This window comes from Nanorana parkeri, unplaced genomic scaffold (assembly GCF_000935625.1).
Source record: "Nanorana parkeri isolate BGI_ZX_2015 unplaced genomic scaffold, ASM93562v1 scaffold2280, whole genome shotgun sequence".
In the NCBI taxonomy this organism is placed as follows: domain Eukaryota; kingdom Metazoa; phylum Chordata; class Amphibia; order Anura; family Dicroglossidae; genus Nanorana; species Nanorana parkeri.
Window position 1 is genome coordinate 132,892 of NW_017308548.1, and position 16,369 is coordinate 149,260.

At 46.9% G+C, this 16,369-nt stretch overlaps 1 protein-coding gene across 1 annotated transcript in view; it reads right to left on the reverse strand.

Annotated features, from left to right (window-relative positions):
- Positions 1-14,949, reverse strand: part of LRIF1 (ligand dependent nuclear receptor interacting factor 1) — a gene marked incomplete at its 5' end in the record, with an annotated part of 19,531 nt that extends 4,582 nt beyond the window's left edge. The window contains 4 exons of the mRNA XM_018573223.1: positions 667-771; positions 928-1,110; positions 4,225-5,527; positions 14,933-14,949. Coding sequence (XP_018428725.1) covers positions 667-771; positions 928-1,110; positions 4,225-5,527; positions 14,933-14,949 — 1,608 coding nt within the window. The remainder of the gene's footprint in view (positions 1-666; positions 772-927; positions 1,111-4,224; positions 5,528-14,932) is intronic.
- Between the last annotated feature and the right edge of the window lie 1,420 nt (positions 14,950-16,369).

Here is a 16,369-nt window from a genome sequence, read left to right on the forward strand (position 1 = left end):
CCCCCCCCCAGGTCTTCTTTGTTCTACTTTCATAATCCCATGCTTGGTGTCAGGAAGTTCAGTTGAATGTGACTACTACTAGCTATACCAAGACCTGGATGAATGAGAACCTTCACAGACAACAATGTGCCATAGCTAGTAGTAGTCACAGTCAGCTGGACTTATGGACTTACTTTATCATTTCCAAGCCACTTTACAGGTCTAATGAATGTCAGAACATCCCCCGGGATTTATATCTGCACAGATGTATAATCTATATATCATAAAGCTATAGTCTAACCTGGTTACATTTAGACCTCCGTCTCTTTCCTTCCCCCTCTTACATTCATTGCTTACTATTGTTCTTCTTTTGTCTCAGGATTTTCCCTCTTCCTGGCAATGGTGACATTGACTTTCCCCCCATCCCTGGCCTCCTGAGATACACGTCTCACATCCCAGAAGGCTGCAGGGCCATATATGCCGAACTCTGGCCAGATCACCCGACACTTTGGCAATAATGTGAAAATGATGGCGCCAGATCTCCAGCTTGCAGAGGCGGAGACCTGGCGCCCTGCCACCCACATTACAAGCTCCCAGAGTGTTGGGAAATCTTGCAAGAACGTGGACCTATCGTCCCCTGTAGCCTTCTGGGATGCAGAACGTGTTTTTCCAGGAGGTTGTCTGTACATGAGCACAATCTGGTGCTGCTTCATCAGGGAGTCGGGTACAAGAAACGGTCAGCTCCAGGTGATGAAGCAAACAAAGATGGCGGCACATGCTGCTGAGGAGCAGCTGGGGAGAACAGGACAACGCAGGATTTTCTGGGCTGGTCAGTATGTTTATCCCGGAGGTAATATGGGAAATAATTTACAAGGCCATGGGGGAAGGTCCTTTAAATGCAGCTCCATGCAATGTGTATGAGGGCAAAGAGACGGCACGTGTACTCACCATCATGTCTTTCTCCACCTCCCTGGAATCGGATTTGCCTTCAGGACAGAGTAGCGGAATCCTGTTCAGAATGATCTTTTCTCTTCTGAAAATGCCAAATCTAGCCCTCAGGGTTCGGTCGTCAATGACACGGGGCGCTGGTGATTTGGTGATCTTAGTCATCTCCGCTTCCTTGCCTTTGGCCTGCAAATTGATAACATTAAGAACATTTAGGTGATAGGTGTAGAGAGGCCGGAAATTAACCCCTTAGTGACGGGAGATGTACACTGTACATGAGCAGCTATTTAGGGCTCCAGAATGCCGGTAAGCGCCGAGATCAGCGGTCACCATTTCATTAACCTCCCTGGCGATCTGATTATTTTTTTTTCTCTTTTTTGTTCTTTCTTTTTTAACTTTTAAAATTCCCGCCGGTTCCGCCCCTCCTGCGACGCGGACGCTCGCAAGGGACGGAACCCGGAGGACGGATGCCGGCATCGGCCGGAGGACACAGCGGGGATCGTGGACAAGGTAAAAGACGCTACGCTGTAATCCCGGGATTACTGCTTATGGTACTGAAAATTAACCCCCGAGCCACACCGGGGAATACCGCCAAGGAGGTTAATGGATTGTTGTAAGCCTTCCCAATGTGCTCCCTGCCAAACAGGCTGGTTATAGATTCATGCAGGTACCATTTTTTCTAGTTTGACTATTTTTGGTTGTGGGGACGCACTGGGGTCCCGGCTTGCATTCTAGATTGCTGGGCCCCCAGTGCGTCCCAGCACCTTATTAGGAGGAGTTGGCTACCACCAGGTACACCTGCATGCAATTTATCGACTTCATTAACCCCTTCGTGACGGGAGACGTACAGTGTACGTCTTGTCACTTTGTGCCTATAAAGGTTAATGGATGCCTCACTAACGAGCATTCCATTAATGAATGAATTAAACTTTCAGCGATCGAATGTCTGGCAAATCCTGATGTGTATCGGCATTTTGCTGAATGTTTCCGCAAAGAAACATTCAGCAGGAGCCGAAAGCTGCCCGTTTCAGGCCTCAGATCGTTGTGGCAACCAGCCACTTAACCCTCTTTATCAGAATATCTTGTGTCTGTAATGCTTTCCCTTCAAAACACACACGTAGGGCCTATTCACACTGCTCCGTCCCTGTGTGTTGGGTTAACCCACGTGGTGTCCTGCGTTACTATGTCTGTGTGAATGAATATTAAGAATAGACAGAAGAAAAAAAATGGGCCTATCCCACCTCAACATAACCACTGAACTATCACTTTCTCAACAATTCATCCCCTCTTTTAGATGTACTAAGCATTTTAAAAATGATGTTCAAGTTAATTATGAAATATTAATGATATTATAGTGACATCACAATCCGGCTCGGTATATCTACAGGGCCCACAAGGGAGTTGTACAGGGAATGCGCATATGGATGGAGCTCTGTCACAGTACAGGAGCCCGCACTGGGCCCCAGGCTGAGCATCACCTCCAGTTCTCGTAATGTAGGGAGACTGGGTGGACCTGAAAAAAATAAATATTTTTGGGGAGTGTGTATGTGTGTGTGAGAATGCATCTGTGGTTGTGTGTGTCTGTCAGTGTTTTTGAGGACCTGTTCCTACTAGTACAGTGCATTATTCGCACAGTCCCATGCAACCGCACCTACCGTGTGTTCTGGTGCGGAAGGTGCTTTGCCATTCATTTGAATGGCACCTCTGGCCCACAGTTCGATAACCCGCAATGGAACGCACAGTATCACAATGTCCTGCATTTCAGTGCGGTTGCAACTTAAAGGAGAACTATGAGGGGGGGGGGTGCTTTTCACTCACCTCATAGTTCTAGCCGACCTGTGACAATGAGACTGTCACAGGTCGGCTCAGTAGATCGGGAGGTGAGCGAACACATACCGGCATTCGCTCACCTCTCGATCCTGTCACGGCTCTCTGCCGTGACAGGGGAGGGGCTAGATTCCCCTCTCCCCGCTCCGATCCGCCAGCGCTGACAGTCACGCAGCTGGGCGGATCCCGGCACAATTGTAGCTCCCTATATACTGAGCCTAGGGTGACGGAAGGACGCTAGTTTGTGTCCTCCCGTTACCCTAAGGAGAACTATGGGGAAAAGATTAAACCCCATAGTTCTCCTTTAATGATTAAGGTCCTGAGATTACATATGTTGAGAAACACTGTTCTAGACCCTTCAATTCTAGCCTTAGCACATAGACTGGACACACGCAGAGTGTGCCTTGTATGCTCTTAGGGTTCATCTGCATACGTCTGTATAAAACGGCTCAACTTCTAAGACTAAATAACTTTAGTCATTACACCATATTAATAATGTCTATGCTAATTAATATCAACAACTTGAAGTTTAAGAGTGAATATCAAAATTCCACTACAAAATCTCTACGAATGAAACTCGATTGATTTATAATTTGGATACCCTAATCGCCCAAAACATTCTGATCAACTCCTTTTCCCCATTTTGATCATAATAATTAGGGATGCACCGATACAGATACTAGTATTGGTGCTGATCCAGAGTATTTGGATGAGTACTCGTACTCGCCCGAGTGCTCCGATACTTACCTCCGATATCGGAACTTCCAATCAGAGGGAGATCTTCCTCTGGCCGGCAGTGCCGAGGGAGCATGGAGCCGGCTTCCATTCCAATCAGGAAGCCAGGCGGTGGGTTATGACCCGCCTCCCTGATTGGCTAGGAAGCCGGCTTCACGTGTTGCTAAGCAGCCTGGCTTCCTAACCAATCAGGAAGCCGGGCGGCACGTGATGACCAACCTCCCTGATGTTTCTAGGCAGCGTGGCTTCCTGACCAAAGTTAAGCCAGCTTCCTAGCCAATAAGGAAGCCGGGAGGCGGGGTCATGACGTGCCGCCCGGCTTCCTTATTGGCTAGGAAGCCAGCTTCACTTGATTGCTAGGCAGCCAGGCTTCCTGACCAATCAGGAAGCCGGGCGGCACCTCATGACTCGTCGCCCCGGACTCCTGATTAGTCAGGAAGCCAGACAGCCTCTAAAGCCGGGGTTCTTTCGCTAGAACACCGGCTTCACAGGTAATGAGGAAGCTGGATGATGGGTCAAGATCCACCACCCGGCTTCCTGATAATCGGGGCACAATGCACCGGTACTCGGTATCGGCGAGTACCGGAAAAAAATAAAATAACGGTACTCGTACACGATACCGAAAAAAACCCGGTATCGGTTCATCCCTAATAATAATAGAAATCTATAGAAGATTGCTATACCGTTCCGTTTCTTTTAAAAAATTATAAGTAAAAAACAAAAAATTATCATTTGTACCTGGTTATCCGTGTTGGGTGAACCCAGTGATGCGGAAGGGGTGTACACCTTGGCAGAACTGGTTGTAGTTGGTTGATAGTGTGAGGCGCCTTTAGGTTTCTGGATGGCGTCTTCCTCGTCGTCTTCATCATCAATATAAATCACTTCAGGTATTTTTTTACTGACTTGGGGGCGTGTGCAAGTTTTGGGTTTTGCAGGAACGCCTGCATCGGGAAGAACGAGCGGGGAACTGGCAGAGTCCAATGTTGGTTTGGAGTTTAGAGGCGGCAAATTATTTTTCGACAGAACGACCTCAACCACTTTGTTGGCCAGATCCTTCCCTTGCTCTATCTGTAATGCGGTTTTATCGGGAGTCTCCTGCTTGATGTGGATTGTGCTTCTAAGTTCAGCTCCTTGTTTAGTCAAAAAGTAAATCTTATTATCGCACATGACAAGAGTATTGTCTTTGAACTTCGCTACATTGGAACTAGTCGAATTCAGGTCCTCGGTCTTTGCTCCCGACATCAGAGCGAGTATCTTATTTGCCATCTCGCTATTCGACTTTACCGGAACGACGCAAGCTTTGGACTCCGTGTTTTCCTGCACCACCCACTTCAATGGTCCTTTAGGAGTTGCCGTCGTACTTGACTGCACCGCTGGAACGAGCATGGGAGCGAACGCAGAAGGCTGCGTGACGGAGTTTTTGGGTTTATAAGAGGCCGGGGGTGTCTGCAAAGTATTCACAGGGGATACATATACAACAGAAGGGATCTTGGTGGCGTCATTACTTGTGTTCGGGGGTAGCATCCTTTGCTGAAGAGAGAAAGGCAAGGAAGAAGCAGGAACAGATTTCACTTCTGCATGAGCAGGTATCTGCAGGCTATGACCGGTTGGAAAAATTGGGATTGTTTTCATAGGACCCGATCCAGGGCCAGCGTTCATGATTAGGAAAGAAGGGGTTCCCATCTGAGGGTTTGATGGCAAATTCGACGGTGGCCTTTTCAGGATAACGGGAGAAAGCTTGTTGTCGACACGTATGGTCTTGGAAGCATCGGCGGGACTTTTCTGGGTTGTGATGATGTAATTCGCTGAACCGAGTTGCTGTACCAGTTGTGCGTTCATTGGCAAAGCGACATTGGAGACCGCCGAAGGCAGAGACAACCTGACAGGCTGGTGAACGTTCAGCAACGGCGCATTCGTTATCACGGGAGAAGAAACCGCTGGAACCGGGTTTTCCTTTGCCCTCGTGACCGGAATGAGCTGCAGGAAATTTTTTCCATCTGCCCCAGTGCTTTGAAGGACTTGATACAAGCTCCCTGTAAGGCTGAAGTAAAACCAACCATTTACTAAATGAACAGTTACAATATTTGTTACAATTTTTACAATTGATTGCGCAATGTAAGCCAAACTCAAGGCAAACAACTGAATGTACAGATAAAATATTGTCAATATACAGTCAAAGGTAGAGCTGCAGCTAACGATTATTTTCAAAATCGATTAGTTAGCCGATTATTAAGTTCGATTAATCAGTTAATCGGATAAAAACTAAAATAAAATTTAAAAAATGGCTCCCGTGATGGGACTACTAGTTTGTATTGAGATTGCAGTCCATCACAGGAGCAAGCTTGGAGCGGTGGAAGTAAAACAGAAAAAAAAAAAAAAGGCGTGGGTACCAATATAGTGAAATGAAAAGTGAAAACAATTATACAGCAATGAATGCAGAATGGCACCGGCTAAAGAGGACTCCAAAACCCAGCAATACATTATACAGCACAATGCAGAATACCACCAGCTATATAGGAGTACAACAAATCCCAGCAACAGTACCTTATAGCTGGTGGTAGTCTGCATTGCGCTGTATAATGTACTATTGCTGGGTTTTGTAGTCCTCTATAGCTAGTGGTATTCGGCATTGCACCACTGTATAATGTACTATTGCTGGGATTTGTTGTACTCCTCTATAGCTGGTGGTATTCTGCATTGTGCTGTATAATGTATTATTCCCTGATTTGTAGTCCTCTATACAGCGCAATGCAGAATATCACCAGCTATATAGGAGTACAACAAATCCCAGCAATACATTATACATACAGTGTACAATGTATTGCTGGGATTGGTATTCCTCTATAGGTGATGGTACATTGCTCTGTATAATATACAGCACAATGTACCATCAGCTATAGAGGAATACCAATCCCAGCAATACATTATAGAGCATCATGTGGGGGGGAGTGCAGGGTTACCTGAGCAGTCTTCCAGCAACTTGTTTCCAAGATCGGACCTGTCTATCGTCGGCTGTCATCCGCCCCACACCTGCTCCTCCTTACTTCTGGTGAGGTGGGGAGGAGGTGCGGAGCGTGGATGCGGGCGGGTCTGGCAGCGGCGAGCGTGAGGTGGGGAGGAGGTGTGGCGTGCAGCGTGTGTGGAGCCGTGAAGAGGGCCAACCAATCAGAAGCCGATTAATCGATGATTGAAAAAGTTGACAACTTTTTCAATAATCGATTATAATCGATTATGTCGATTAGTTGTTGCAGCCCTAGTCAAAGGATTTGTATTTCTGTTCATTCAGCCCCGGGATATACACAGCTCTGGCACACATCACAGCTCTGTCTGGCAGGGCAGGAGACTTGATTTTTCTCTACTGTTATTAAAGGAGAACTATGGGGTCAGGGCTTTTCCCCATAGTTCTCCTTAGGGTAACGGGAGGACACAAACTAGCGTCCTTCCGTCACCCTAAGCTCAGTATACAGCGAGCTACAACTAGCGGTATACTGAGACACCGCAGCTGAAGCGGATCCCGACAATTATGTCTGGATCCGCCCAGCTGCGTGAGTGACAGCTGGCTCTGCCTATCTAGAGGCAGAACCAGCTGTACCTGCCCCTCCCCCGTCCGTTCCGCCAGTCAGCGCTGGAGGATCGGAGCAAAAAGACCCCCCCCCCCCCCCCTCATAGTTCTCCTTTAAGGTACACTTACAGGTCTTGTCTCCTCCCCAGCCTGTGTGTTGGCAGTGAAAGAAGAAGCAGCAGCAGACTGATGAGCTCATCTCTCTGTTTTCTCCTCCTATCGGCTTGTTTCTTATTACAAAGAGAACACTCCACCACAATAGTCTGGCTTCTTGTGCTGCTTCTCCCATCCCCAGTTCTGCTGTACAGGGGATTGCAATACACCGATACCAAGTCAAAGTAAGGTACTTGCGTATTATGGAGAGCTACATTCAATTTTGTCTTTTTGTTGTGCTTGGAGCTCACCTTTGATATACAGTCATGGCCAAAAATATTGGCACCCCCGGCACTTCTGTCAGATAATGCAACACATAATATGAAATCACCCGCACTCCATACAGACCTTGTTGAAAAGTTGGTGCTCGAAGTGACAACACGGACGGCGCCGTGTCAGATACAGTCCATAATAGAAGTCACCGGCACTCGATGATATGTGCAAGAAGTAAACCACTTTTTATTAAATCGTCACATGCGTCATACAGCCAACATTTCGGGGACATGCAGGGTCTTCTTCTGGGCGACATAGTGACGCCGTTGGCTGTATGACGCATGTGACAATTTAATACAATGTGCTTTACATCTTTCACACATCATCGAGTGCTGGTGACTTCTATTATAGATAATGCACCACTTTGCGCAGAAAATTGTTCCAATGACAAATGTTTCGGCATTCTCATGTTTATTTTGTTTGTATTGGTATGACACAAAATTAGGGATGCACCGATACCGATACTAGTATCGGTGCCGATACCGAGTATGTAGGCGAGAGTACTCGTACTCGCCCAAGTGCTCCGATACCTGGCACGAGTACTTCCTGTATCAGGAAGCCGGGCTGCGCATCATTACACGCTGCCCGGTTTCCTGATTGGCCAGGAAACGGCTCCATGCTCTCTTGTCACTTGTGATGAGAGAGCATGGAGCCGACTTCCCGGCCAATCAGAAAGCCGGGTAGCGAGCAATGAGGCGCTGCCCGGCTTCCCGATTGGTCAGGAAGCAAGCAAATCCGGAAGCCGGTCGCTGTGTAATGACGCAGCGCCCGGCATTCTGATTGACCGGGAAGCCAGCGTCATGCTCCCTCGTCATCTCATGACTCATAATATTAAGAAAGTGACCTTAAAGCATTAGTTTGTATTGTTTTAGAAAAAATGTGACCTGTCCCTTTAAGAAAAAGTATCGGTAATTGGTATCTGCGAGTACTTGATCAAAAGTATCGGTACTCGTACTCGGTCTTAAAAAAGTGGTATCGGTGCATCCCTACACAAAATTAACAGCTTTTTGATTGAACAAAATGACAGCTTTTTGGTGCAGCCCATCATTCTACTGTTTTCAGAAAAAGAAATGAGGCCTTTAAAGAAAAAAATGTCCCTACAGTTACACATGGTGGAAGGGTCACTGATGTTTGGGGGTTGGTTTGCTGCTTCAGGCGCTGGATGTCTTGGCTGAGTGCACGGAATTATGAAATCTGAAGATTACCAAAGAATTCTGGTGTGCAATGTAGGGCCCGGTGTCAGAAAGTTGGGTCTCCGTCAGGGGTCACGGGTCTTACAGCGGGACAATGACGCAAAGCCCATAGAAATGGTATCAGACAAAGCGCTGGAGAGGACTGGACGGCAATGAGTCCAGATCTGTAGCCCATAGAGCTCCTGTGGAGGGAAAAGGAATCCTTCCTATCTGAGAGACGAAAGAAGAGCGCTCCCAAATACCTGTAGAGAGGCGTAAGAGACTCATTGATGATTACAGAAAGCCATGGATCCAAGGGCGGTACTACCAAATATTAATGGAGGGTGCCAATAATTTTGTCCAGACCATTTTTGGAGTGTGGAATGTGTCAGATTTGGGTTTTTTCTAGGGATGCACAGATACTTTTCGAGTACCAGTGCAGATACTTGGCATTTTCAGGAGAACTCCCAGGGTTGCAGCGGTTGCAGCTGGGACCTGGCTCTGGCGCTCCACCACTGTCCTGAAATCATTAGCCTGTATTGTTTTAGAAAAACTGTCACATGGCAATAAACAAAAATGTATCAGTACTCGTACTTGTAAGTACTCGGCAAGTACCAGTACTCGTACTCGTAAAACTGGTATCTGTGCATCACTTTATTTATATTTATAAAAACCAAACCGTACATTAAAACAGAGATGTACAAATCCCGGGAGCTCCGTGTGCTCCTTACACATGACAGCCACCTCCTAACTTTTGACTTTTTGTGTAGTGTAGTCTTGGAGCTCAAAAGTATCGGTACTTGTACTCGTACTTGTACCGAGTACGGTACTTGGTATCTGTGCAACCCTAGTTTTTTCCCACAACTTTTTTTGTGTCATACCAATACAAACGAAAGAAATAAACATGAGAATGCTGAAAATATGTCATTGCAACAATTTTCTGAAGCAAAGTGGTACATTATCTGACAGGAATGCAGGGGTGCCAATATTTTTGGCCACGACTGTATACATAGCTTGACTGGTTTCATTACGTAGCTTCCCTAAACTATTAACAGAAAGTTTTCCACTTCTGAAGTAAAATGGATATTAGACACCGGTTGACCTATATACACTCAGAACACACAATGTAACATTCAACAAGATACTCTGAGGGGAATTTATCAAACCTGGAGCAGACCAAATCTGGAGCAATTGTCCATGGCAACCAATCAGCACCTACCTTTCATTTTCAAAGCTTAACTGAACAAACTGAAGAGAGAAGCTGATTGGTTGCCATGGGCAGCTGCTCCAGATTTGGTCTGCTCCAGTTTTGATAAATTCCCCTCACTGTATCTTCAAAGACTAAAAAGGTGCCCATACACTGCACGATTCTCGTACGAGAATCGCAGGATATCCTGCACTCATACGATAATCGCAATGTGTATGGAAGGCGTGCGACCGTTCCTACTGTACGGTCGCACGTCTTCCGTCGAACAAGCAGGCTGGAAAACCCGCCGGGAATCGTACGATTCTCGGCGCGTAGCCGGCCCCTAGTGCAGGGATGGGGAGGGAGAGCAGGAGGGACAAGCCTTTTCAATTTCCTCCTCTGCTCCTCCCAGACGGTTAAAATCATATGTTAAAGTGACATTAAACCCTCAGATTTTTTTACATAAAGCAATACTGTAATGTGCGTCTTACTGTAATCCATGGTAGTTTCCCTTCTCTTTGCTGCTCTTCCTTTTAAATCCTCATGTCTTCTCATGCTGGGGGAGAACTTCTGTTTTGCAGCAGACAGCCTTATCTCAGGAATGGATACACGGTGTCTGTGTATAGGTTTGTATAGGCTTGAAACCTGAGCCAGCACTACAGGAAGAGGCCCTGAGCTGAAAAGGGAAGTTCTCCCCTGGCATGAGAAGACATGAGGATTTAAAAGGAAGAGCAGCAAAGAGAAGGGAAACAACCATGGATTACAGTAAGGCTGGGTTCACACCTAGGCGTATTGAATATGCGCGTTTATCGTGCGGTTCGCGGCGCGCATTTTTACCGCGGTTCGCGGTAAAAAAAAAACGCGCGACAAACGCGCGTTTCCGTGGGCTACTTGGCTGTATCCCAATGGAAACGCGAGACCAAAACGCCCCAAAGAAGTACATGTACTTCTTTGGGGCGTAGGCCGGTTTGTATCGTGTTTGGACGGGCGGAAATACGGCAAGGTGTGAACCAGACCCATTGAATACAATGGGATTTAGATGTTTTAGCGTTTTGTAGAGCGTTCGTCGAGCGTTGAACGCGATACAAAACGTTCAGGTGTGAACCAGGCCTAAGGCGCACATTACAGTATTGGTTTATGTTAAAAAATCTGAGGGTTTAATGTCACTTTAAGATAATAGTGGAGTATTATATTTAACCAATTCAAGACCAATGAGCCAGCACTACAGGAAGAGGCCCTGAGCTGAAAAGGGAAGTTCTCCCCTGGCATGAGAAGACATGAGGATTTAAAAGGAAGAGCAGCAAAGAGAAGGGAAACAACCATGGATTACAGTAAGGCTGGGTTCACACCTAGGCGTATTGAATATGCGCGTTTATCGTGCGGTTCGCGGCGCGCATTTTTACCGCGGTTCGCGGTAAAAAAAAAACGCGCGACAAACGCGCGTTTCCGTGGGCTACTTGGCTGTATCCCAATGGAAACGCGAGACCAAAACGCCCCAAAGAAGTACATGTACTTCTTTGGGGCGTAGGCCGGTTTGTATCGTGTTTGGACGGGCGGAAATACGGCAAGGTGTGAACCAGACCCATTGAATACAATGGGATTTAGATGTTTTAGCGTTTTGTAGAGCGTTCGTCGAGCGTTGAACGCGATACAAAACGTTCAGGTGTGAACCAGGCCTAAGGCGCACATTACAGTATTGGTTTATGTTAAAAAATCTGAGGGTTTAATGTCACTTTAAGATAATAGTGGAGTATTATATTTAACCAATTCAAGACCAGGTGTTTAGACCCCCTTCCTGGCCAGGCCATTTTTCAGTATTCAGCGCTGCGATACTTTGACTGACGTTTATTCCGTCATGCAACGCTGTACTGAAATTAATTTTATACCATTTTTTGGGGACAGATAGAGCTTTATTTTGGTGGTATTTAATCACCACTACGAGTTGTATTTTTTATTATAATTAGGAAAAATTACTGAACTTATTGCTCTCACTCCGACGTTCGCGGCGATATGTAACATGTGCGGCGTAATGGGCGCAATCGTCTTTTTTGCACGTATGCGCCCCCGACGCATGTTTGCATGCGTATATGAAAAAAAAATTATTTTCTTTAATTCTTTTTTATGTGTAACTAAAAAAAATTTTTGGGGGGACTTTACATTTTTTTTTTCACTAAACTTTATCGCTATCACATACGGGGGCTAATAAAACCCCCCTATGTGATAGCAAAATATGTGACAGGTCCTCTTTATGGAGACATCAGGGGTCTCCAAGACCCCTAATGTCACCTAGGACCCCCCAAAAGAAGCTGATGAAGCAGAGATCTGCTCCAGCAGCCTCTTTGCAGCTTCTGAAGCTGGAGAGTGACACAAGAATGCGGAAGTGATGTATTATACAACACTTCCGCATTCTTTCAGAGGGTGGAGGGGACCAGAGGGAGCTCGTGTACCGAGCTCCCTCTGATCCCATGTGACAGAGGCGACATGCATACGGTCCGGCAACCCCTCCTTTGAGGGACCTTCTAAATGATCCACTCCCTTTGGGTCAACTTTCATTAAGCAGCACTGGTTCTTAAAATTCTTAAACAACGCCACGATATCATCAGTCACCCAATTAAAGGATTTGAAGTGTTTCCCCAGGCTCTTGGACACTGGCAGTAAGCTGCTTCACTTTCAGTCTGAAGCTTCTGAACTGCAAAATATGCACACGCCCACTGCCCGTGTGGCTTCTTTACCCAACTCGAGTGGCCTTTTTTCCTGGTAGAGCCATCTGGTCCTCATTGTCCTCTGGAAGCCATTTTGTGCAATCCTGTATTTCGGTTGTTACTTCGTGCCCTGGTCATGATCTCTCAATGTATCCTACCAGTGCCAACCAATGCCAGGCGTGACAAAACAGGTGCAAAGGTCCATGGCCAAAAATCCAATTTTATTCCAAAAACATAACCGCAGTTGTGGTTAGCTCTATTCAACAGACAATCCACAAAATGTATTACTTGTTGGTGAAGTTCACATGCAGCATCTCAAAAATATCTCTTCCTTCGTATGTTCTCAAAAAACAACCGAACTGTCGCCCTCTAGTCATTTGCACTTCACAGGAAGACCCTTTGCGGGTAGAAAAGGAGTTTTTTTAAATGTTAGGTCAAAAGTACCATCATCACCCAGCCGTATACATTTAAATCACGACAGACACTTTACATCATTAAAATATTTGCAGAAACTCATTAACAAAAATAATGTATAAACAACACGCCCCAAAGACATCCTTATTCACCACTGTTGTGCACACCTGATGGAAGTGGTTTAGTAGAGGAGAAGGGCAATTTCCTAATGCATACCCTTTGCCTTCAAGTTAAATTTTCTTGTCCTATGGTGGACAAAATTAAAGCTACATCCGGCCTGTACTGCGGACACACATCAGCACTGGAGTCGACAGGAAGCTCCATCAATTCCCATGAAGTCTGCTACTTGGCAAAAGGGAGTAAAAGGGCATCACCACCTCCTAAATAACATCACCCATCTGGGCAACATGCAGCAGACCTGGGTCTGGCATCCCAGCAGTCCAAAGTCAGAAATGTCCCACCTGATTATGTCATTTCTACTAGTGCAATCACTGCTCCATCTCCTCCCAGGCCCTAAGCATAGAGAACAGTCATGTCAAACAGAGTTCTAGACATAGCATTTTCCCCCGTGGCAATGTGGCCTTGCAGGAAGGCTGTAGATGTGCTGGAGGAAGCCTAGCTTCTGGTCCAGCAGCCCTAGAACTAGCCAAGAAGTCCACCTAAAAACGGTTGGTGCCCTCAACCCAAAGGTTGCAGCCAAATTGTAACGGCCGCCGCCGTCATCTCTAGCAGGACATCGGGAGCCGCAGCAGTCGGCCTCTTGCGTTCCATGGTGGAGCGCACGCTCGTCACTTCCGGTTTCGGAGGCCGGGTGCATTCCACCTTGGAACGCGGAAGTGCGCCGATGCGTGCCGCGGCTCCTCCCCCTCTCCCTATTTAAACGCCCAGACGAGACAGCATGGCGTTCCACTATTGAGCCAGCAAAATTGTAGAAATGTCACCAGCACACCAGTCCTTTTAAGATAGCAAAAGCTTCATTTATTGAAGTTTTTTGTCATGTGACCAAACAAGCGCTTTCGGGACCGCGTAGGGTCCCTTCATCAGGCTTTAGCATTGGCTCCAGCCTGATGAAGGGACCCTACGCGGTCCCGAAAGCGCTTGTTTGGTCATATGACAAAAAACTTCAATAAATGAAGCTTTTGCTATCTTAAAAGGACTGGTGTGCTGGTGACATTTCTACAATTTTGCTGACATTCGCGGCGCCATCCGTGGTCACTGCGAGCACCCCCCACTACAAGGGACATATCGGTAAGGAGTGCAACAAGGATAGTACCTATTATCCACTATTGAGCCAGAACGCCTGCTGTCTCCTGGGACCCTCCAATCTTGTTGCCAGCAACTCTCCCTGGGACCATACAACCAAAGGGCCCCCAGCTCGTACCTCCCTGCAATACCAAAACCGCAAGTATCCAGTGCTGTTGCACTCTGTGTCATAAGACTATATGCTTTTCTGGACTTCACTCTGAAAGCTCATCAAAGTTGGGAGCATGAAATTGTCCAAAATGTCTTGGTGTGCTGATGCCTTAAGAGTTCCCTTCACTGGAACTAAGGGGCCAAGCCGAACCCCTGAACAACAACCCCTCCCCCCCTCCACCAAAATTTACACTTGGCGCAATGAAGTCAGGCAAGTACCGTTCTCCTGCCAACCGCCAAACCCAGACACGTCCATCGGATTGCCAGACAGAGAAGCGTGATTGGTCACTCCAGAGAACACGTCTCCACTTCTCTAGAGTTCAGTGGCGGCGTGCTTTACACCACGGCATCCCACGCTTTGCATTGCACTTGGTGATGTAAGGCGTGGCTGCAGCTTCTCGGCCACGAAAACCCATTCCATGAAGCTCTCTACGCACTGTTGTTGTGCAAATCTGAAGGCCACATGGAGTTTGGAGGTCTGTAGCTATTGACTCTGCAGACAGTTGGCGACTTCTGCACACTGTGCGCTTCAGCATGCGCTGACCCCGCTCTGTCATGTGACGTGGCCTACCACTTCGTGGCTGAGTTGCTGTTGTTCCCAGTTGCTTCCACTTTGTTATAATATCACTAACAGGTGACTGCGGAATATTTAGTAGCAAGGAGATTTCACAGAACACCGGAATCCAATGATTTGGAGGGACGCCCCAATACTTTTGGAAATATAGTGTACTAGTAATATAGGAAAACACCGCAATTTAACCTAGAGATCCAGAAAAATATTCTCAGTCTTATTCTGAAGGAGTCAGGAAAGACTGAGGAGGAGGCACTTGTTGGTATCATGACCCTGCGTGTGTACTAACACCATTTGCTTTTTTGAAACTGCATAACCTTGGTGATACTACACCTGTGTACCTGTATGTTGCTAAGTTGGCAGCAGTGGCTATGTCCCATGCTGATGATGCGGATGCTGGTGATGCACTGATTACAGTGTAGGCTTGGTGCCCTTGATGAGGGTAGTGGCAAGAACACAAGTCAGAATCCACCATGCAAAACGGCTTCAGCCATCACCACTAGAACCGGCGGTATAGAAGATCATGGGACCGTGGAGTAAGGTAAGGAGAACATCATCACTGTATTCAGCCGATTGCCATTGCAAAGTGCCTACTACTCAAAAGGATATCAACATTCACTGGGGAGATCCCATCTAAAAGCCTCCTCCGCAGCTCCTCCTGATCCTGTCCCCCAAGGACAGGAAATTAAAAAGAAAAAGGGAGGTGCATTCAAAAAATATATGCTCCTTGTTTCCTGGGCTTACCGTAGACAAGTACTGTAGACAAATTAACACCAATGCCTACGGTTGTTGAGTTCCGTCTCTGCAAATTGCCACCTTTTTTGCCGTAAAATGTACACGTTCTCTTGAAAATCTCTCTCACTGGGAAAGGAGCTTCTAATTGGTCCACAGTGCCAACCAATCCAAGGGCAACATTGGACAGCCGCACTCTACTTCCCTTAGATGGCATTCTGCAGTAAACTCCTGAAAGTATCTTCAAACACCAAAGGGCACTGCCACCTGCCAGGCTATATCAAGAGGATTAAGAGAATACCACCGGGCAACGACCTCTGCCGGGCACTGCCAAGAGGATTAACAGAACAGAAGACCATATGGCTCCAGGCTCAACCTAGAGAATAAGGAGAATACTGCATGACTCCATCTAGAGGATTAGAACACCATATAGCCCCCTGGCTCCACCTACAGTATTAGGAGTACACCATAAAGCACTGCCTAGAGCAGTGGTTGTCAACCTTCCTAGGGCTGGGACCCCTTGGTAACATTTGCCAAGTTGTTGTGACCTCCAACGGAGCGCTGGACTCCAGAATTAGTCAGGCGCTGGACTCCAGAATTAGTCAGGCGCTGGACTTGGGACTAAAAATAGAAGCACACTCCCAAGAATACAAGCCCTCCTCAGCCCCTGCTACCTGATCTGTCTCCATGCAGCCTTCTCAGCCC